The sequence below is a fragment of the Nyctibius grandis genome, chromosome 4 (genome assembly GCF_013368605.1).
Source record: "Nyctibius grandis isolate bNycGra1 chromosome 4, bNycGra1.pri, whole genome shotgun sequence".
NCBI lineage: Eukaryota > Metazoa > Chordata > Aves > Nyctibiiformes > Nyctibiidae > Nyctibius > Nyctibius grandis.
This window is the reverse complement of record NC_090661.1, coordinates 54,193,068-54,216,696: the sequence shown is the minus strand read 5'-3', so window position 1 is coordinate 54,216,696 and position 23,629 is coordinate 54,193,068. Positions and strand designations below refer to the sequence as shown.

Genomic DNA, 23,629 nt, shown 5'->3' with positions numbered 1-23,629 from the left:
TAAAAGTACTTAAGAAAATTTGATGGCTTCTGACTATGCTTACATTGTAGTCCCTCCTCATAGTTCCTGTCTATATAGTGACTTTGCTGAGAGAATTAAAGATGCCTGGCATTTTTCAAGAACTTGCAGAAACAAATGTAATGTAATTTGGTTTCTAGAAGTCTGTACCATATATTCAAAGTTTGCAAAAAGCCTTTTCATAATAAGCGCGTAAAATGTAGAAGTAGGAAAACTTTATTTTAACTTAACAAAAATTTTAAATTAAATGGACTCAGTCCATTTTCAGCTACTGTAACAGAGTAGATGAACAGAATTCTGACAGAGATGCACAAAATCTTCAACAGTTTTTTAAAATAGCATAGTTTATTCAGCAAGTGCCTATTTTATTCTTCCCATAACAGTTATTCAAAGTAAAAAATATTAGGTCAGGTTTATTGGTTTTTAATGCAAATCACTTTCTTTCTCTAGATTTTTGAAGTGTGCTATGAAGACAACAAAAGTGATTTAAGCAGAGAGGACTTTAAAGTTGCCATAGTAATGTTATTTGGTTATAAACCCTCAAAGTTATGTATTTTTTCATTTATCTTCTGAAGATCCAGCTTATATAGATGTCTCATTATTGAGAACTCTGTGTACTGACTGGTCCACACTAATTGGAGTGGATTACTGTATGTTTGGTAAACAGAAGTACCTACAGATTCTTAATTTTCTTATCTGAGGGCATTTATTTTCAAAGAAAATAACCAAACCCTTACCTTTCCTGCTGTAGACTGTGATGAGCAGTAGGATGCATTGTATTTCATATGTGTATAAGATGTATGAAATAAGTGACTTACTGAGCTTGTTATTGATCAATTATTGGTTTTAATAAGTGGTACACTCCATTTCTTTACTCAGTGGTTTCAGTAGAAGTGAAACTACCACATATCCTAATAATAAACATGTATTCTCGAAAATGTAGCTTTTTTCGGTTTCAAGTAACAGTTGGGCATTTTTAGTCTTGTCTTCTCTAATATAAATCTGTAGCTGTATGAAAATCTTAAAAAAAGAAAGGTTTATTGAGAGAAGTCGTGTTGCATACTCACAGGAAGATACAGGACAAATTGTATGGCTTAATGTAGTTCTGGAAGTCATGTTTCTACTCTAGTACTGCAAGCGATCTCAAAAGAAGAACACACATGCAAGATTTCAAAAAAAACTACATGTGTGCCTGTGAGTTTGTCTTTCTCATGGCATGTCACAGAATCACAGAATCAACCAGGTTGGAAGAGACCTCAGGGATCATCGAGTCCAACCGCTGCCCTTACACCACCCTGTCAACTAGACCATGGCACTAAGTGCCATGTCCAGTCTTTTCTTAAACACATCCAGAGATGGTGACTCCACCACCTCCCTGGGCAGCCCATTCCAATGTCTAATGACCCTTTCTGTAAAGAAATTCTTCCCGATGTCCAACCTGAACCTCCCCTGGCCAAGCTTGAGGCTATGTCCTCTTGTCCTATCGCTAGTTGCCCGGGAGAAGAGGCCAACTCCCACTTCACTACAACCTCCCTTCAGGTAGTTGTAGACTGCAATAAGGTCACCTCTGAGCCTCCTCCAGGCTAAACAACCCCAGCTCCCTCAGCCGTTCTTCGTAGGTCAGACCCTTCACCAGCTTGGTCACCCTCCTCTGGACTCGCTCCAACACCTCAACATCTTTCTTGAAGTGCGGGGCCCAGAACTGGACACAGTTCAGGCTGACCTCGATACAAGCTTGACCAATACACTATAAAGTATATTTAGCATAGAAATTATGATTCATCTTTCTTCTCCAGTTTGAGCAATCTTCTTCCCCAAGGACCATTTGTGACAATTTTTTATTTTTTACTTAAATATGTGTTTTAGGAAAATATCCTTAACAAGGTCGTAAACAAAATTTTCTCTATGATAAAGTAAAAACCACAGAAATGTTTTCTTAAACTGTGAAAGTAGTAATCTCTGATATATTTCAGCTGTGGGTAAACATTTTCTCAGTGAGCTAGGGCCAGATCTAAAAATACTTTAGACTTCTAAAGTGAGTTGTAACTACTGCATCTGAAATGCATCTGAAAATGCTCAGCTGCCCTTAATCTATCTTCTCCTACCTGTTTTTACCTTCATGTAAAAATTAGCTGTTCTGTTAAATTCCCTGAATGTTTCTTCCAGTAGGAGTACTCAAAACATGCTTAAGGCATTCAAACAAGAGCAGGTTCTGTGCATAAGTCACTGATGGCTCCTTCTTGGAAAGAGAATGCAAGTGGAGGACTCCGGGAAGAAAGGATGTGCAGGTTTAGTTATTTCTTCCTGAAAAGGTGCCAAGTCACACCTGCGGTGTCTCTAGGCAGTGCTGCAACCACCTGGCTGTAGACCATTTTGTTTGTCCAGCTGCACAAAAATTAATTAAAAACATTTGTTCCCGGAGTGATTTTGTCATCTAGTGGTTTTGCGAGCTCCTTAAGTGGGCCCAGTCCCAGCAACTGTTGCTCTTTACCCCATGACTGCTTATTGTGAAGTACTAGAAGGTCCCTGGGTAGACAGATATTTTTCTTTGTGGCTTTTGCTAACGTGCATTAACTATAGTTTATGGCACAGCCACACCTTTTGCTTTTGCTGATGGATAGGCCTTGTAAGTGTTCCTTTCAACATTTTGGTAGTTTTTAATCCAGCTCTGCAAAATACAGCTTTCTCTGTGCACCTGATAGGAACCAAACACAGAAGTTACAGTCCTAAAAGCTGATTGTTAGGATCCAGTTCTTGAGCATGTTATTGTGCATTTTACTTTGTTGTCAAAATGTTTTAAATCAGAGGCTATCGTAACAGCCCTTGTCTTTGGAAGTAACTAAGAACAGCCCTGGTAAGGAGAGTGCTTTCAAGAGCTTTTGCAAGAAATAGGGAATGGTGTGTATGCATTACTTCTTAAGTTAAGGTGAAACTGTTTCCTCAACTACACTACATACTAAAATAATTTTTTCAGTAGAAATGGCAATTACTTAGCATCATCAACTGCAATCACGGAACTGCATTTTTAGTAAATTGCTGCTGCACCTTTTTTTTGGTCATGTTTTCATTTAGTCTGTAAATTAAAAGTAATACTGGATTTACCCACTAGATGTCATTAACGAGCTCTTTACTGGAGAAGGTGGGCCATAAAATTTGGATCGCATTCCTACTTCACTTGCTTTTTCAAAATAATTTGTTGTAACAATTCTATATTATTTTTTATAAAACATTATTTTTGTGTGGTTATTCATAGAGATTTTGAACTTACTACTGTTTAAAATTAAGCCTTCTGAAACACGTAACTAGGAAAACATGAAAACAAAAGTGATTAACTTGATTGTTGGACTGATACTGTATGTATATTTGATATATTAGCATATAAAAGTCATCATTTCTGGGAACTAGCAGCATTGGTTTTGGGACTTACACTTTTTTTTTCTCTGAAAGTTTGGTTCAGTGACCCTCTTTTCCCCCAAATTATTTGAACTGATCTAAAATGCTGTCATGTTTCAACAACCATTCAACTGGCTAACTGCACATTCAGGTGTTAAGCGTTTCAAATGAAAAGAGTTCTGCAAGATTAGTAATCATGAAAATATGTTGTTTCCCCAGCTGAAGTTTCATTCCTGGTGCTCTTACATTTAGATGACTAAAAGCACTCTCCTACGCTGTGCCTAGGAGGCCAGGCCCCCCAAAATGTCCAGTGTTTTCTCTGACCCAGCTCTGTACCTTCCCATCAGGACACCAGTAGGTCGGCATCTGCTGCTGAACAAAATACCAACAGCAGAGCATCCTAACATCCAGAGTACAGAAGGGCAGTGAGCTCAGGGCTGCTTACAACTTCCAGCTGCTCTTCTGGCACATCTTATCATAGCCTTCTAAAAAGGACTCCCTAGTCTATTTGCATGCCTGACACAGTTTATGATGTGAAAAGTGTTGCAGGCCAAATGGAATATATAGTCTTAGGTTAACTGGTTACAGCATGTTTGGCTTGTCTGTTCTCCAGAATGGAGTATGCTTAGGTTGTACTAGAAGCTGCTAACATGTTCTGTCCTCCCATGTGAGTTGTCTCAGTGCTGCAATTATGTGCAGTCTTGTATTCTAATAACCATAGATGCGAGAGTTTGGACTTATGAGCACTCAGTCGTGCTAAAAAGCAGTATAAATATAGCCCAAAGTGGACCTCTGTGCTTTCTTGGATATACACTCTCTTTCTGTTCCTTACATTGTTCAAAGATCTTTTCCGGTGATCTCTTGGTCACCTTCTAATTCAGTTCTGAAAAGTCAAGATTTTGTTTTCATCATGTTGTTTAGCTTTTTGCTTTTGTACTGTAATGGATCTTGGTAACACACTAATATTAGTGAGTATTAGTGAATCTTGGTTTAGTGATTGACTTGATAGTGTTAGGTTAACGGTTGGACTTGGTGATCCTAAGGGTCTTTTCCAACCTAAATGATTCTATGATTCTATTCTATGATTCTATAAATGAGCTGACCATGGCTATTAGAGGATCATATGATTTCATTTCATTTTGTAATATTTTTAGTGCTTGTATGGTACATTTAGCTTGAACTTATTCTTGCTTCTCTAAGTGGCATTTCTTAATAGCAACTTTATATAGATTAGTGATAGAGAAAAGTAATTAGTAATTTTTAGTGTTCAAGTTGGTAAGTGATGAAAAATATTCTATCAGTTTTTTGATACTGTTCCATTGTTTACTTGGGCAAATACTTAAATCTTACATCACAGTTCAATAAATATCTGTTTCTGTAACAACCCTCCCATTATGCCCATGCATCTCATGTGGCAAGTCTTATTGGAGAAATGATTCATATAAAAAAATCAAGTGGCAAAAAAATATTGGTGCTCTTATCAATAAGTTCCCTCATCCCTGTTGCCACATGGCCCCACAAGTATTTGTATCAATAAGTTTGAAGGGCTTTGTGGAGGCTGGTTCTGTTTATTCTAGTATTGATGCCAAAACCCGTGTTCATTAAACCACATCCTGTCTTGTAAATCTTTAGTTTAGACAACAAATACAGAATAAAGGTTTTACATTTTTTTTTAAGAGAACAACCACATATGAATGCCTGAACCAAAAACAGTGAACTAATATATAAAGATAGATTATGGATTTGTTAATACCTAATTGGCTTGAATATTTTCTTAAGATGACCTTTTTGTATGTTGAGATAATTGATGAATGAGGTGGGGGTCCTGGAGACAGAGGATAAAAAGAAGGCGGAGTTACTGAATGCCTTCTTTGCCTCTGTCTATACTGTTGGAGGCTGTCCTGAGGAGCCCTGGACCCCTGCGGCCTCAGAAGAAGTCAGGATAGAGGAGGAATCTGTCTTGGTTGATGAGGGCTGGGTCAGGGACCAATTAAGCAACCTGGACGTCCATAAATCCATGGGCCCTGATGGGATGCACCCGCGGGTGCTGAGGGAGCTGGCGGAAGTCATTGCTAGGCCACTCTCCATCATCTTTGCTAAGTCGTGGGCAACGGGAGAGGTGCCTGAGGACTGGAGGAAAGCGAATGTCACTCCCGTCTTCAAAAAGGGCAGGAAGGAGGACCCGGGTAACTATAGACCGGTCAGCCTCACCTCCATCCCTGGAAAGGTGATGGAGCAACTTGTTCTTGGTGCTGTCTCTAGGCACATCAAGGATAGGGGGATCATTAGGGGCACTCAGCATGGCTTCACCAAGGGGAAGTCTTGCTCAACCAACTTGATAGCCTTTTATGAGGACATAACCCGGTGGATAGATGATGGTAAAGCTGTGGATGTGGTCTATCTCGATTTCAGTAAAGCGTTTGACACAGTCTCCCACAGCATCCTCGCAGCTAAACTGGGGAAGTGTGGTCTGGATGATCGGGTAGTGAGGTGGATTGTGAACTGGCTGAAGGAAAGAAGCCAGAGAGTGGTGGTCAATGGGACAGAGTCCAGTTGGAGGTCTGTGTCTAGCGGAGTTCCTCAAGGGTCGGTTCTGGGACCAGTTCTATTCAATATATTCGTTAATGACTTGGATGAGGGATTAGAGTGCGCTGTCAGCAAGTTCGCTGATGACACAAAACTGGGAGGAGTGGCTGACGCGCCGGAAGGCTGCGCAGCCATTCAGAGGGACCTGGACAGGCTGGAGAGTTGGGCGGGGAGAAATTTAATGAAATATAACAAGGGCAAGTGTAGAGTCCTGCATCTGGGCAAGAACAACCCCATGTACCAGTACAAGTTGGGGACAGACCTGTTGGAGACCAGCGTAGGGGAAAGGGACCTGGGGGTCCTAGTGGACAACAGGATGACCATGAGCCAGCAGTGTGCCCTTGTGGCCAAGAAGGCCAATGGCATCCTGGGGTGTATTAGAAGGGGTGTGGTCAGCAGGTCAAGAGAGGTTCTCCTCCCCCTCTACTCTGCCCTGGTGAGGCCGCATCTGGAATATTGTGTCCAGTTCTGGGCCCCTCAGTTCAAGAAGGACAGGGAACTGCTCGAGAGAGTCCAGTGCAGAGCCACAAAGATGATTAAGGGAGTGGAACATCTCCCTTATGAGGAGAGGCTGAGGGAGCTGGGTCTCTTTAGCTTAGAGAAGAGGAGACTGAGGGGTGACCTCATTAATGTTTATAAATATGTAAAGGGCAAGTGTCAAGAGGATGGAGCCAGGCTCTTCTCAGTGACATCCCTTGACAGGACAAGGGGCAATGGGTGCAAGCTGGAGCACAGGAGGTTCCACTTAAATTTGAGGAAAAACTTCTTTACTGTAAGGGTGACTGAACACTGGAACAGGCTGCCCAGAGAGGTTGTGGAGTCTCCTTCTCTGGAGACATTCAAAACCCGCCTGGACGCGTTCCTGTGTGATATGGTCTAGGCAATCCTGCCCCGGCAGGGGGATTGGACTAGATGATCTTTCGAGGTCCCTTCCAATCCCTAACATTCTGTGATTCTGTGATAACTTTACAGCCTGTTCTAGTAGCACATAAATTGCCAAGTCTCAAGATCAATGAATAGGCGACACTTTATTATAGGAGTCATTCTATAAAAGGAGAATCGTATACTATAATTTTCTGGGTTTGTATGTTACTCTGAAAGAGAAAAAATAAATGGATGGAAAGCTTATATTGCTTTTTATGGTTTCACTTCTGTAGTTATCCAATTGAATGGAAAGCTGTTCATGCAGGCAAGTTCAGTATGTTTAGGCAACCTCTGTTACTAACGAAATTGTGCATATACAGAACCTAGCAGTTGAAAGTAGCAAGTCTCTGTAATTGTGGAAAATGAGACTGTAACAGTTCTTAATATATTATTTTTCAAGAAGAAATAAGGAAAGAAACACTGGAAATCCGTAAGCTTGGAGTTTAAGATTTGAATTGAGACAGCAGGTGGAGCTGAAGGAGTTGTGCTTTTGAACCACTGCAGAAAGAATAGAATATGAATGAATCAAAAGGAAGAGAAGTGCAGAGCTTTTGTTATGTGATAAAGAAAAATTCCTGCAGGATACAGTCATGTTGCCTTCTAAAGAAAATGAAATTGTTTAAAATGAGCATAAAGCATACACTAGAAAGTTATGAGAAAGGAATATTTGTCTGTTTAATATTGAGCTGAAGTGGGATTTTTTTGCCCCCTCCCCCCCCAGTTATCTGCAGAATTTTTATATCAAAATATTTTCATGTTTCATGGGGATGCCTGAAGTTTTGAGGGGCAGATTTTTGTTTCTTAATTTTTATGTCTTGCTTTGACTTTAGAATAAATGGTCAATTAAGTACTTACAAACTAGGTTTGCATTTCAATTTCTTTCATTCTCAGTTCATTAAAAGGATAAGATAAATGTACAAGTAAAGACTTTCATATAGTATACAGGAGGAATAACCAATCCAGTTTTACATTCAGTTTTGTTATGAATTTCGTAGGAATCTATATCTGAGGTTATAGATTATTTCACAGTTCTCTCACTGCTAGGAATGCTGCCAGATAGATTGTTTATGCAGCATGGATCTTTATCCATGGCGTGCAAGTGCTATCGACTTAGAAAAGTCCATGTTTCTCTCCAGTGCAAAGAAACATGCGATGGCAGGCAACACGAAGAAAAAGGTAGAAATAAACACAAGCATTATACTCAAGTATAGAAAATATGTGAGAATATTTAAACAATATTGAAATGTTTGCATGATCATGATCTAACTTTGAAGACTATTTTTTCAGTTTTATTTTTGTGTTTATTTATATAAGTAAAATTATTCATAATTTTTAGACCACAGTTGTACGTATCTTTAAGTAGAAAAATAAAACAGACTTTTTGCATGGAGATTTATTTATATTTTACATTTTTCTAGGTCTATTATTTGAAAAGTTTTTAAACCTCATGAGTGCAAAGAAGGCTGCATGGCTATACAGTAGTGAAAAAGGCAAATATTTACAGCTTTTTATGTCCAAGGTAAGTTTTTTTTCTCCTAAATATTTGGAGTATTAATTTAATTCTAAAACGATTAAGGAAAACAGAACACCTGAAGTAAATAAAAAGAAGTTCAGATGAGATATCCTGGGTGCTGCAAAGTTAAGTAAAACAGTGCCAGAGGAACAAAGATCACGATGGTATTACGATAAATGAAGTCAGGGTCAGTAGGCTACGGCATTCTAGATGGTAGCTCTGGATTGTCTGTTGTACTATGAGCTCCTCCAGCTGTTAAAAGAGATCTCTAGCCATTCACCCTACCTATTTGCTGTTACTACCTCTCATTACTTCTCTATTACTCATACTCATGTATCTTCTCTCACTTATGGCACATATTTTATGGATTTCTGTCCCTGGTGATGGCTATAGATCTTTCTTAAGCAACAAGGATTTTTTCTCGTTCTTCTTGGGAAGTAGATGTGGTGATTCTTTTTCATTCCTGCTACATCGCAGAGGATCTCCCATCACCAAACTGAAAAAAAAGGAAAAATTCATGAGGAGCCTCTGAGCTGATGGACATTCGGATGATCCTTTGCCTATTTCTTCCTGGCCTGAGATAGGACTATGGTCCTTGAAAAGAGTGAAGGTGAAACATATGGCAGATCAGATGTTGGGATGATCAGATAAGCATCCACTCAGCCCTTTGCCATGAACTAAAAGTAGCTTTTGAAGTGTTATTTTTAGTGAGTTATTCCAAAGGACTTAACCGTTTGAAGCAGTGTGCTTTTGTTTGTCTTGCTATCTGCTGCACACAATCTGCGATAGCCCTGTTTGAGATGCTTTATTTTCCAGTTGGATCTGGAAGTGAATTCATAACCTAAGTGACTGATCAGTTGATATGACTCTGATATAACATATTCAGGATCTTAAGTCTGCAGCAGGATTAAACTGAAGGAGAAATTTTTTATGAAAGAAAATTTTTGAAACGCAATGCTCAGGGTAACTAAGATGTCAATGAAAATGATAGATTTGAAATGTAATTTTACACATTTTAGAGTCTATATTTTCAGTTTCACAAATCTGAAATTTTGAATTCAAAATGTCTACTTTGAAAATTAAAACTTAAATAAGAGAGTTGTAGATGTAGGCACAGTACTTTTGAACAGAGTTCACAGTGGCAAAAAGGAATTGTCAGTATAAAATCTTTCTTAGACTGTTTGTCTATGTAATGTAGCCATCCTAAAATATTTTGCAAATAAAGTAACTTAAAGAGTGTACAATCATTTCAGAAATGTGAATTGATTATCTCACATGCAAACATAGTTGTATTAAGTAGTTTAAAAACAACCCTTAATTTGTATTATTTTTCTCTTGCCTAATCTTGATTTAAAAGGTAGAGGATTTTTGGCTTTTGAAGACTTCAAGAAAGCCTTCAATTCTGTTTCTCCTAAGTTATCTGAAAGAATCATAGTTGAAGCCTTCAGGTAAGATTGACATAGAGATCTTTATTCCTGGATAGCAGGCTTTTTGTTGTGTATGTGTCAGTTAATTGAAATAGTTAGATTTTATCATGCAACTGATGATATAAGCTTCAGCAAAATTATTTATTTTTACATTTTCCTCCTGTAATCAGGAAATCTGCATTCAAGAGCTGTCTCTTAAAAAATTCAGTTAAACTGTAGCGCATATTGCGAGGCAGTAGTGGTCAAATTTTTTGCAAGGTGAGATTGGCTTAGAAGTGAAAGGATAAAATTTTGAGAGTAATTTCCAGATCATAAAAAATTGATCTTACTTCTGCAGTTGCCAGTAAACATTATTTTTTAAATGTTTTGGAAAATATTGCATTGCAATGTGTAAAGGTTCCTTTTCGTGATGTGAATGATTTGTTGGGAAGTAACCCAGTCATTGAGAGAAGTCCTTCCCTTTTGAAGACATGGCATCAGATAGTTTGCCGAGCACCATCTTTAAAAGATGGGGTTGGATTTTGGGTTGTTTTTCTTTTTTGCAGTCATGTGGAGTCATGGTACAAAATATTACAGCAGAACAGGAATTGGTCTGTACATCTTTCAAGCCACTGACATACAATAACAAAATCAGTATAGAGCGTCTAACGTCTTAGATGATACTCTTGTGGTTTTGCACTAAAGATGTAATGTATTTTGAGGAGAGTAGTTATTTTGAGAAGGTTTGAAAAGTTTTGTGGTATATTTTTCTTGATGTCCAAGAGATTTAACTGTCAGTTTTTGGTATATTGTCAAGAAATGAATAGGAAATTGTAGGTAGAATAACTTGAGGTGTTATCCTTTTTAAATATTTTATTTTCAGGTCTTCTATGAAGGGCCTAATATTCAATTTTTCTGTCCAGTGATTAAAATGTTTTTCTTGACTATTAATGCTTTTTAGGTCAGAAAAGCTTATGTAGTTGCTGTTCATACTGTTTTATTTTGCATTTTTAAATGTTTTTCATTGTCTTTCTCATTTGAAAAATTGTTAAATAAATTCAGATTTAGCTTCATATTGTAAAATAGTTCTGAAAACTTTTGCCCCATCTTTCTGTCAGTGAAATTCCCTAATTTTGAATTTAAATTGTAATCATGATGAATTTATAAATGAAGTTCAACCAAATATTACGGTATACTCTGTATCTAGTAAAGAAGACATGTCACGATCAACAGTAGCTTTAATGCTAGCAGTATCTCAGTCCAGCAAATTAAACTTGTGATTGCATATTTATGAATGAGGTGTGGAACTTGAAGAGAAATATAGAAAAAATTCTTTTTCAAGAAGAAGTTTACATGTTTCTCTTGCTACCCTTGAAAGAAATTGCACAATACTATTGTGTAATACAGATTTCTTTCAGACTGAACAGGCCAAATCTGCATGGAACTCTTCAGAATTGTAATTTGAAATTAGAGTCCCTTTAAATCCTCTTTTAGGTACACATCCTTTTTGGATATTTAACTCTTGGTGTGTAAGTTGAACTTAATGTAGTGAAACAGAGCTAAGAATTTTGTCCTAAATTGAGCTATACAATTGGATTAAAACTGTGTGAAAAGAAATCCAGAGGAAGTATTTTGGACATAGATATTTGTCAGAAGCTTCAATATATTTGTGGCACAAAATCCATATTACAATGGATTGCTAAAACAAACAGAGAGTATATAATTTCATATTTGTAGATATGTTTCTTGTTCTTCCTTCTTTTTAGTATAGAGATCAGAATTAATTTTTGGGACTGAACATAGTTTTAAAATATATCTTTTATGTTAAGTAAAAAAAATTAGAATACATGTACATATAAGATATTTCGCATCTTCAGGTGTGATGACTCTGATCAAGTGTGAGTTCTAAAACTACATCTATATTAGCAGATAATACAGCACACAGGGATCAGGTCTGTAAAGCAAGAAGTTTATGCTGGGGACCCAGTATCTGTATCACATTCATTGAGGGAGTTACTTGGAGTAATTCTAGTCTGGTCAACAGATCACTGTAAGTTGGAGTGCTTTGGGTGTGTGCCGGGAGCACATCTTTCAGTTTAATTTCACAGAATCACAGTCACAGAATCACAGAATGTTAGGGATTGGAAGGGACCTTGAAAGATCATCTAGTCCAATCCCCCTGCCGGGGCAGGATTGCCTAGACCATATCACACAGGAACGCGTCCAGGCGGGTTTTGAATGTCTCCAGAGAAGGAGACTCCACAACCTCTCTGGGCAGCCCGTTCCAGTGTTCGGTCACCCTCACCGTAAAGAAGTTTTTCCTCATATTTATGTGGAACCTCCTGTGTTCCAGCTTGCACCCATTGCCCCTTGTCCTGTCAAGGGATGTCACTGAGAAGAGCCTGGCTCCATCCTCATGACACTTGCCCTTTACATATTTAAAAACATTAATGAGGTCACCCCTCAGTCTCCTCTTCTCTAAGCTAAAGAGACCCAGCTCCCTCAGCCTCTCCTCATAAGGGAGATGTTCCACTCCCTTAATCATCTTTGTGGCTCTGCACTGGACTCTCTCGAGCAGTTCCCTGTCCTTCTTGAACTGAGGGGCCCAGAACTGGACACAATACTCCAGATGCGGCCTCACCAGGGCAGAGTAGAGGGGGAGGAGAACCTCTCTTGACCTGCTGACCACACCCCTTCTAATACACCCCAGGATGCCATTGGCCTTCTTGGCCACAAGGGCACACTGCTGGCTCATGGTCATCCTGCTGTCCACTAGGACCCCCAGGTCCCTTTCCCCTACGCTGCTCTCCAACAGGTCTGTCCCCAACTTGTACTGGTACATGGGGTTGTTCTTGCCCAGATGCAGGACTCTACACTTGCCCTTGTTATATTTCATTAAATTTCTCCCCGCCCAACTCTCCAGCCTGTCCAGGTCCCTCTGAATGGCTGCGCAGCCTTCCGGCGCGTCAGCCACTCCTCCCAGTTTTGTGTCATCAGCGAACTTGCTGACAGTGCACTCTATTCCCTCATCCAAGTCATTAACGAATATATTGAATAGAACTGGTCCCAGTACCGACCCTTGAGGGACTCCGCTAGACACAGACCTCCAACTAGACTCTGTCCCATTGACCACCACTCTCTGGCTTCTTTCCTTCAGCCAGTTCACAATCCACCTCACTACCCGATCATCCAGACCACACTTCCCCAGTTTAGCTGCGAGGATGCTGTGGGAGACTGTGTCAAAAGGTTGGTTGAGCATGACTTCCCGTTGGTGAAGCCATGTTGACTGCCCCTAATGATCCCCCTATCCTTGATGTGCCTAGAGACAGCACCAAGAACAAGTTGTTCCATCACCTTTCCAGGGATGGAGGTGAGGCTGACCGGTCTATAGTTACCCGGGTCCTCCTTCTTGCCCTTTTTGAAGACTGGAGTGACATTCGCTTTCCTCCAGTCCTCAGGCACCTCTCCCGTTGCCATTTCATCTGGAAGAAATGCAGTTTGTCTACTGTGATCATTCTGTGATGGTAACCACAGTACAATCAGTGGGGAAGACTGGGAGATTCAACTCAAAAGAGTATTTCAAATTTTAAGTAAAACATAGTGACATATTGAGACAAGGGGAAAAAAAAAGCCTAATTGGTATATTTCAGAGCTTTGTGAAATTGTTGTATGAAAAGGGTTTTTTATGTTTGTTTATAAAATTTTCACTTTAGTGGAAATGCTGTCTCCAAACCTTGTCAAGTACTGGTGGGTTCCTTTAAATTAGAAGGTTGCATGTATTATTTTCTTATACTTTAAATGAAGTAAAATGTTACAGAATAAGCGAAGTCTGTGGTTAGTGTCACAAGGGCTAAAAGAAAAGGGAAGAAAAGGGAAGTAGGAAAAAATGTTAAGGGCACATACATAACACTTAGCTTCTCTACTTACCATACACAGCAGGGAATTATTTTCTGCTATAGAGTGTAATTCTCAACATATTCTTAGACATAAAAATGAAAACAAGGGTATTCAAGCTATGAAGAATGCAAGGAAGGGAGAATATCAGTAACTGATTTGCATTAAGAATGAAGGACCCCACTGAAGTAATTTAGCTTTCATATCAACTAGACTTGATTTGTAGGTGTGCAAAATGCTCATAATGAGGCATCCACATGTTTAATTGATTTTAACAAAGTTGAGGCTTGAAAATTGAATTATTGTATTTATCATTCATATTTTATTAGTATTGAGATAGTCTTAAAATGTTTAATATAATATAGTAAGAAGCTAAAGAATAACAAATTATTTTTCTAACCTACCTGTAAAACAACTGTTATGCTCAAGATCTTGTTATGGCTACAAAGGAGACACACCTGATACATAAAGCCAAAATTTATTGTTACTATATGGAAATCTCAGCAGTCTAGTCCAAGAATTATTATTAGTACAGATTTAATAATTACAAAAAAAAAAAAGAAAGGAAAGTAAAATAAATAATACTATGCTACAAAGTCTCAATGCATTTAAATATGTTATACACCTCCTAACATCTACCCCTTTTTCTGTCGTTATTCTCAGTCTTCCACTGTCTCTCTTGGTCCTGAGACTGACAGGTTTAAGGCAAGCATGGTAGGATGAATTGCCATTACGCTGACTTCTTCACCAGAAGGAGTATAGTATTCATATTGATGTTGTCTTCTCTCTCACTCTAGCATCCACTTTGGGTCATTTTTGCATATTTTCCAACACAGTTTACACCTTCCTCTTTCTTCTTGGACCTGCAAGCCCACATTGCATCCGAATTTACTATACATAGCACATATTACATATTTTAGATATTTGTTCATTGCTCTCTTTGTCATCCACAAACCCACTTCTGGGTCTGCATTTCTTTAACTGACCATTAGTGAGTTGTTTATAGTCTTGGTCCTCCAGTGTTAGCCTGTGGCGTGTATCTTAACATGCCATGCCTGTGCTCCTCTATTCTATATGCTGTGTCTTTATATCTGAAGGCCTCTGCTATGATGCCACGTCTGTATTTCTCTACATCATTATCTTGAACTCATACATGTTTCATTTTAAAAAGAAGAAATTCTTGTTACTACTGTCTATATAAAGCTATATTTACACTGATTAAAGATAAGAAGTACTAACTAGGCATAACCACCTGGTCCTTAAAAGAACTGCTGTTACAGATAAAGCAAGTAAAAGCTCCACGCAGGTCAAACAAATTCAGACAAAGTCTGACCAGCCTCAGTCCTCAGACCTTGCAAACTCAGTACAGAGTTTGTGGCCTGTTACTAGTAATGGCTCTACTGTATTTACTGGAATACAGGGCTATGAAACATATAGTTAATATCCCTGCGTTAATTTAATGTTCTATATTCTTTTATAAATGTATAAAGATGTACTGAATTAATTTGAATCAGTAGTAGAGCTTCATGATGGGGTGGTGTTAAATGCTCTATTTTAGGGAAGAAAGAAGACACCTCATTCAGCCATGTTTCTAAGTATAGTAAGTGGGAAGTTTTGTTTTTTTTTTTCCTTAATTCCATGGGAATAGGACCAAACATAAATATATTTTCATCTCATACTGATAAAATAATATTTAATGTAGACATTTTCCTGAGACATTATTTTCTTAAAAATGTCAGTAATATACTGCACTTAGCTATTGCTAAAGTTTGCAAAATGTGGGTAGTTTTCAGTTTATATTTGATTGTATTAACTGGCCATAATCTTGCCTGAACAGCAGTGTAACGTTTATTGTTTCTGAGCTAATATTGCAGTTATATCGAACAAAATGCTCAAGTGCTTATCATGCACCTGGTGTGCACCTGATTAAAATGTCATTGTACCATAAAAACTCAACGTTCTTGTCACAAGTTGCGGAAGTACCTGCTAAGGTAAATGGTGTGATGATACCTTCTTTCATGATGGGGCTCTTTCTAATGGGTAGCACACACAAGAATTTCTTTATAATAATGCTGCTGTTCTGCATGTAGCTACATGGATATGAAATGTGACAAGTCTTTGCAATAATAAGTTGTGATAAATGGCTGTCTGTAAGTGAACATGTCTTTTAAAGTGGGATTCAAATTCTTAAAAAAATATTTCAAGTACCGTTTTCCTTTTTTGTTGTGAATATGTCATATTCGAATTATACAATATTATTAATTACTGCTGCTGAGAAAACATTCATCTTAGCTGCGCCATTTGTTTAGAAAAAATAAGTTATTTATATGCTAAATCCTTAGACCATGATAATGGAAATAGTAACAGAAGTAAGCTGAAAACCAATCACATGTGAATGTGAGTGAACCTATAAATGATGAAAAATGTCTTACAAACCAAAAGTGGACAGAAAAGTCTCATACAGTTTTTAAAGCTAGTAAGCATAAATCAGATCTTAAGGAAGAAAAGGCAGCATTCATGATCTGCATTTTTTGCTGCTGTGCCTTTAGATTGATAGGATCACACACTAGAGGTATATTAGTACTTTTGTATGTATTGGTACTTTCCATACGAAAAATGATCTAATTGTCTCGTATTTCTTTCATGTAATAATGTAGTAATGAGAAAATAACCTGGTTTTCAGAGCAACCCCATGGAAGAAATCTTACGCTCTTTTATGCAAGTTTGATTTATAGACATGTACTGCAGAGCACAGTGAATATGAGACATTCATCTTCCTATGGCTAGTTGTCATGGAAACATAGTACACAGTACAATATCATTCTAGCTCTGGTGATGCCTGCAGTAGTTTATTCCTTTGTTGTTCTTGTTTCTTAAGCAACTGTCTTGCAGCCTTTCATATTATCACACTTCATCACCTATACAAGTCTTTTTCCTTATCTCTTGAGAACCACCTCTAATAGAAAAGATCCATTTTTTGTCTACCCATGCATATCAGGGTATATACTTTTTTTTTTCAAATCATGGGTTAAAAGCTTGTCCCATGCCCACAAATAATATACCATCGTCCTAAAACTGGTAAAAGAAGATGGTAAGCCAGACTGAACATCAAAGTGTAAAGGACCTGGTTCAGCATCTTTATTCACTATCTCCTATCTGGGACTGGAGTTAAGACTGTTTTTCTGTAACCAGTGTATCATTCCAGGAAGACGGAAAGTAAAAACAATCCAACAGATTCTTCTACCTGATCTTAGCTGGCATTTGTGAGGTGGTCAGAAATCCAACAGCTGTCTTACAATACCCACTCTGTTTCACCCTTGTGAGATAAGAAATGAGAGGAACTGGAAAAAAAAAAGGAGATCCTAATTAATCTAAAAAAGTACTAAGGATGTTCAGGGGGGACAAGAGTCATATTGAATGATTCTTACATCGAGAAGCTGTACTCTAACACAAATTCTTCTTTTTCAAGGCAGTACGTATTTGATGATTCATTACACAGGGAACCGAGACACAATTAAGGCTGTATGTGTCCCAGGTTCTGCCTAAGCGGGGTGATACTTTGCAAGAAAACATATATGGTTTAAAACGTTTTGTAGAGAATCCTGAGTTAACACCTAAAGATAGATATATGTTTTGGGTAATAATAATGAGTTTTGATTTGGTTTTCCTATCTATAACTCTGTTAACAATTTTGTAATCCAATTGCTTAACAACTTACTTTGCTACTTGTGGTGGATTGACCCTGGCCCAGCAATTAAGCACCCGTCCAGTCACTCACTAACTGCCCCCACAGTGGGATGGGGGAGAGAATCAGAAGAGCAAGAGCAAGAAAACTTGTGGGTTGAGATAAGGACACTTTAACGAGGGAAGCAAAGCTGTTCATGCAAGCAATGCACAGTACAGAATTTATTCACTACTTCTCATCGGCAGGCAGATGTCATAGAATCATAGAATGTTTTAGGTTGGAAGAGACCTTTAAAGATGGTCTAGACCAACCCCCCTGCCATGGGTGGGGATATCTTCAACTAGACCAGGTTGTTCAAAGCCCTGTCGAAGCTGACCTTGAATGCTTCCAATGGGGCATCCACAACTTCTCTGGGCAACCTGTTCCAGTGTCTCACCACCTGCACTGTAAAAAATTTCTTCCTTATAGTCAATCTGAATCTACCCTTTTTCATTTTAAAACTATTTCCCCTGTCCTGTCGCTGCAGGCCTTTGTGAAAAGTTTCACTCTGTCTTTCTTATAAGCCCCCTTTATATATTGCAAGGCCACAAAAAGGTCTCCCCTGAGCCTTCTCTTCTCCAGGCTGAATGGCCTCAACTCTCTCAACCTTTCTTTTATTGCAACAATAAGTGATATAATAAGTATCTTTACAGCATGAGCAACAAATTTCATACAGTATGGAACATCCCTTTGGTCAATTTGAGTAAGCTGTCCCAACTGTGTCCCCTCCTAACTTCTTGCCCACCTCCAGCCTACTCACTAGGGGAGCAGAGTGGGAAAAAGAAAGCCTGGAGGCTGTGCAAGCACTGCTCAGCAGTAGCCAGAACACTGGTGTGTTATCAACACTGATCTAGTCACAGATACAAAACACAGCACCATTCATGCTACTGTGAAGAAAATTATCTTCATCCCAGCTAGACCTAGAACACTACTGTAAATTCAAGTTATTCCTTCATTCTAACACTTCTAAAAAACATCACTAGCTAAATCCTACAGGAACTGGTCATACTGTTCCTATGGAGCAGTAAGCCGTTTTACACATCTATTTCACATCTAGTGAAACCATAGAGCTTTCACTATAAATAAATCTGACACCAAATCATCCTAACAAAAATTTTAAATAGAATTTCTAGCAGGTATGACCCAGGTCTCTCTATTTTCCCAATCCTAAAAAAAATTCATTTAAAATTTTGAACTTTTTTGTGTATCACTTTATCTGAAAAGAAAGGGACTGCTAAAACAAGTGACATAAACACACAGGAATTTTGCAAGTTTGAGAGCAAAACCTAGCATGCGAGTGTTATACAATATGCCGCACATTTACACACTCATTCCTTCTAAATAGTTTAACATACTTTTTTCCGATTTGGGAAAAAATACTACATGAAATAAGCCTTAAAATATTTTTAAAAGATAGTAATTTAAATTAAGTTCATATTTAAATTAAAAATTTGTGCTTTTTCTATATTTGAGGATATATGCAAACAAGTATTTGCAATTATGTTAGCAAATTTCAATAAGTCACTGGTTTATGCCTCTTAGTTATCACTCCTGCTGTTCACGCCAGCCTTCTTTCATTGGTCCTTGAAGTGCAGAGTATATTGTTTTAACATAAACCATTCTTAGTTCACATGAATCCATTTTATTTTGCATTGCCATGGAGTAGGGATATGCACGTGGTCAGTTACCATAATACATCCATGGTCATATAACTTATTAAAATGTGTTAAAGCCAGAATAAGTGCTTACCTGGTCATACCTCAGGGCTCACTTTTAAAGAGAGTTTCTTTCAGATGGGATAAAACTGTGACATATAATTAAAAATACTAGAATGTAGCAGCTATAAAATAGACCAAATTCACAACATCAAAGATTAATTTTTTTTAATTATGAATAACGTCTAGGATAATAGCAGCGCAGATATCTCTTCTCTCACCTGCCAACATGCCTCAAATGTGAATCAGTTCTTTTAGCGGTAGCTTATATTTATTCAGTTTGGTGATCTCTTTACAGGGACTACCTACACAGATGCTGATTATTTTTTAATTGCATTGGATGATAGAAACTGGGTAAAAGACTGACTCAACCCAACTCATTTCAAATAGACTATTAAACATCCATTAGATGACAACAATTCTTGTTCATTTTCATCCAAAGATGAACCTCTGCCCTGAAGGGGAAAATGCTCCTTAAGCTCTTTCAGAGCACACGTTTTATTAAAAGTACATTTTTCTCCAGTGTTAAGAGTAAAATATTTTTAGAAAAATAAACTGCATCTTTTATTTGAAGTGTAGTGTGTGATGTATGCTGATAGATGGAAAAACATATGTTTGGATTTTTTTTTACTTTAATCTATAGAATAGAATAGACTACTTCAGTTGGAAGGGACCTAAAACAATCATCTAGTCCAACTGCCTGACCAGTTCAGGGCTGACCAAAAGTTAAAGCATGTTGTTAAGGGCATTATCCAAATGCCTCTTAAACACTGACAGGCTTGGGGCATCGACTGCCTCTCTAGAAAGCCTGTTGCAGTGTTTGACCACCGTCTTGGTAAAGAAATGCTTCCTAATGTCCAATCTAAACCTCCCCTGATGCAGCTTTGAACCATTCCCATGTGTCCTATCACTGGATACCAGGTAGAAGAGCTCAGCACCTCCCTCTCCACATCCCCTCCTCAGGAAGCTGTAGATACCAATGAGGTCACCTCTCAGCCTCCTTTTCAGCACACTAGACAAGCCCAAAACCCTTAGCCACTCCTCACAGGACATTCCTTCCAGCCCTTTCACCAGCTCTGTTGCCCTCTTCTGGACATATTCAAGGACCTTCACATCCTTCTTAAATTGTCAGGCCCAGAACTGCACACAGTATACAAGGTGAGGCCACAGCAACGCTGAATACAGCAAGATAATCACCTCTTTTGACCAGCTGGTTATACTGCGTTTGATGTGCCCCAGGATGTGGTTTGCCCTCTTGGTTGCCAGGGCACACTGCTGACTCATATGGACCCTGCTGCCAACCAGCACCCCCAGATCCCTTTCTGCAGGGCTGCTCTCCAGCCACTCCTTACCTAATTTATACTTGTGCTTGGCGTTACTCTGTTTTAGGTGCAGAATCCGATATGTGGACTTGTTAAACTTCATTCCATTAATCATTCCCCAATGCTCCAATCTATCTAGATCCCTCTGCAAGGCCTCCTGTCCCTCAAGAGAGTCAACAGCACCTCCCAGTTTGGTATCATCAGCAATGCCTGTTGATTGCATTATTCTTTAAATGCCTTTCAATAGTACCCAGTGTAATCTTCCCCATAGTTTTTCCAGGAACTGAGGTTAGACTAACAGGTCTGTAGTTCCCTGGGTCTTCCCTCACACCTTTTTTGTAGATTGGAATGACATTGGCTAGCTTCCAGTCAGCAGGGACCTCCCCAGACTCTGAAGACCTTTTGGTAGATGATCAAGAGGGGTCCTGCCATAACATCCGCTAGCTCCTTCAAATCCCTGGAATGAATCCTATCAGGCCGCATGGACTTGTGAACATTCAGCTGATACAGCTGGTTCCTTACCATTTCAGTGTCCACAAATGGAAAGTCACTGTTCCCACACTCGTCATCCTCCGACACAGGGGACTGGGCAGCCCAAGGTCGATCAGGATTATTAAAGACCGAGGCAAAAGCCACACTGAATATAGTAGAATAATATAGTATGAATGGTAGATCATATAAATAGTAACAAATCTTTGCAGTAGCAAAGTGTTTGCAAAGTCTAGGGTCCCTTTTTAGTAGGAAAAAACTGACAAAAATAAAAATGAGCCAGTCTCCGACATACTAAAAGAACAGCCTTCTGTCAAGTTGTTAGCCAGTTTTCTTTGGTTTTAGATTTTGTTCTTTTTTTCTTACAATCTCTGCTGCATTTTGAGAAAACTAATCAGTATCAGAATTACAATACAATCGAAAAGGGGATGTTGTAATATTACATCCTAACAAAACTTAAATAAATACCTAGTTTAAAGAAATACCTGATTACAGCGCTTGTTTTTAACATGACAGACTAAGATATTACTTGATTTAATAAATGCTCTCAAGGTAATTGGCAGCATGTACTGTTTATGACAGAGCTGCAGAGTGTCCCTTTACTTCATCTTTAGTATTTTGTTTAAATTCAGGATAAAATATCATTAATAGCATTTAAATGATGTATGTGCTCTTAGCAATCCTTATATTCTTGAATTGGACAAAGTTTATAGAAGTGTTCATGTTTCAGCTTTACAAGAATTTCTGCAAGTTTTTTAACTGACTTCTTATAAAGCTTGTAGGATAATGGGTGTCCTCTCACTGATACCTTCAGAACTTACAGACTGGTTTTACTTAAATATCACAAAGAGCTGAGATAAAAAAAATAATTAGATTTCTGCAAATGTCATAAAAATAGGTGAATAAACAAGAAGAGAGAGATGCTGTAAGTGCCCCCAACAGAGGAAAGGGCTGTTATGTGAGTTAATGAATCTTAATAGGCATCACAGAGTCTACATGGAAGCAAGACCTTATAAAGGCCCAACTGCGGAAAAGCTTCAGACGATGATTTCATCATAGACTCTGAAGTCAGTCAATCATAAGATGCAAATCTACAGGAAATCAGGCATTGTTAGCTCAATTATTTACAGCATTATTTGTTTAATACAATTTATAACTATTGTATGCTTTTATTGTAATATTTCCCTCAGAAGTATGAAAAGCATAATGCCATAAATCCTGAAAGATGTAGTAATCTAAGATGATTTCTGAATTTTTAAAATGTATCTGCTGAATTTTTCCTCCAAATCTTTTTTACATTGTGCAAATTCTCTTAGAAGAAGTTTGATGACAAGAGAAGATTCCCTTTTAATCACAGAATCCTAGAAAAAATAAGATTACAGATACCCTAGAGCATGTGCTGCATCTTGTGTTTTGGTATATCAACGATACTACAAAAGAGGAGTCTTCAGTACACAAATTCATATGATCATAAAAAAGGCCCCAGCGTAGCACAACGATGTATCATGACAAGAGGCAATGTGTACAAGTTGTGTTGAGGGAAATTCTGTCCGAATATGGGAAAAAAGTCTTCATTGTTGAGGAGAATTAACATTGGAATAGGTTACCCAGAGAAGTGATGGAATCTTGCTTCCTGGAAATAGTCAATGATCAGCTTGACAGGGTCCCAGGTAACCTAATCTAAGGTCCTGCTTTCAACATAACCAGGTGATCTCCAGAGGTCCCTTCCAACCCAGAGTTTTGTATGATTCTGTGCTTCTATGATTTCTGTTACAGCACAAGAAACTCAGAAATCACAGGATATTCAGTAGCCCTTGAGAGACTTATCTAAGGGCTAGGGTCACACATTGCACTAGGTGATATACAAATACTTAGCAAAATACTCCTTCTTTCCCAAAGATCCTGTGAGTTACCACTGAGCAAACAGTAATACATATGAGAGGCAGTAGATTCCAGAACCTGGATTATTCTCTTCATCTTAGAGAAACGAGCTATCTTTCTCTGGGTTCCGAGGACATTTTGAGAATGCAACACCTCCACAGATTCAAGACCTGTGGCATATATCTCTATTAGATAGAGGTATGGACTATCCTTAATGTTTTTGGAAAATGATCTTAAGACTTAGAAATGTATGCATCTGTCAGAACACAAACTGGAATGGTAAAAAAGTTGTCAGTGTGCCAAAGCAAAAGATTCTTCTGCATTAGACAGAGTTGGATTACTATCATTATGTGGATCAGTAGTTCACATCGGGCCTGAAGCTACATTAGGTAAGACGGGTCCTATGCCAAAAAGAGAGCAATAAATGGTGTTTCTTTCTCCCAACAAAGATTGTCTAATGTGACTATTTGGTGATGGAACAATACAGGTAAAATAGTGATTGGGAGTGCTGATGTACTCTGGATAAAATTTCAGTGTGTTGAATTGCTGGTAATTTGAATCAACAGATTTTGTTAACTTCATAACCAGTTCTTTTAAGGACTCTTTCTGTGGATTCGTGGCCTGTATGCCTCTCCTTGCTTTTTCTCCTACAAATACAGTGCTTCTAAACATAAGAAGTAGCATGTGTGGCTTTCACAGAGAACTTCAGTGTAATTCCCAGGGAGCTGGTACAGAGAAAGCTCTATTCAATCCATTGATTCAGT

At 38.3% G+C, this 23,629-nt stretch overlaps 1 protein-coding gene across 1 annotated transcript in view; it reads left to right on the top strand.

The window, feature by feature from the left end:
• The first annotated feature begins 465 nt into the window (after positions 1-465).
• EFCAB11 (EF-hand calcium binding domain 11) overlaps positions 466-23,629 on the top strand; it is a 77,310-nt gene continuing 54,146 nt past the window's right edge. The window contains 6 exon segments of the mRNA XM_068397379.1: positions 466-563; positions 5,353-5,368; positions 7,917-8,097; positions 8,340-8,405; positions 8,408-8,440; positions 9,792-9,882. Coding sequence (XP_068253480.1) covers positions 538-563; positions 5,353-5,368; positions 7,917-8,097; positions 8,340-8,405; positions 8,408-8,440; positions 9,792-9,882 — 413 coding nt within the window. The 5' untranslated portion in view covers positions 466-537.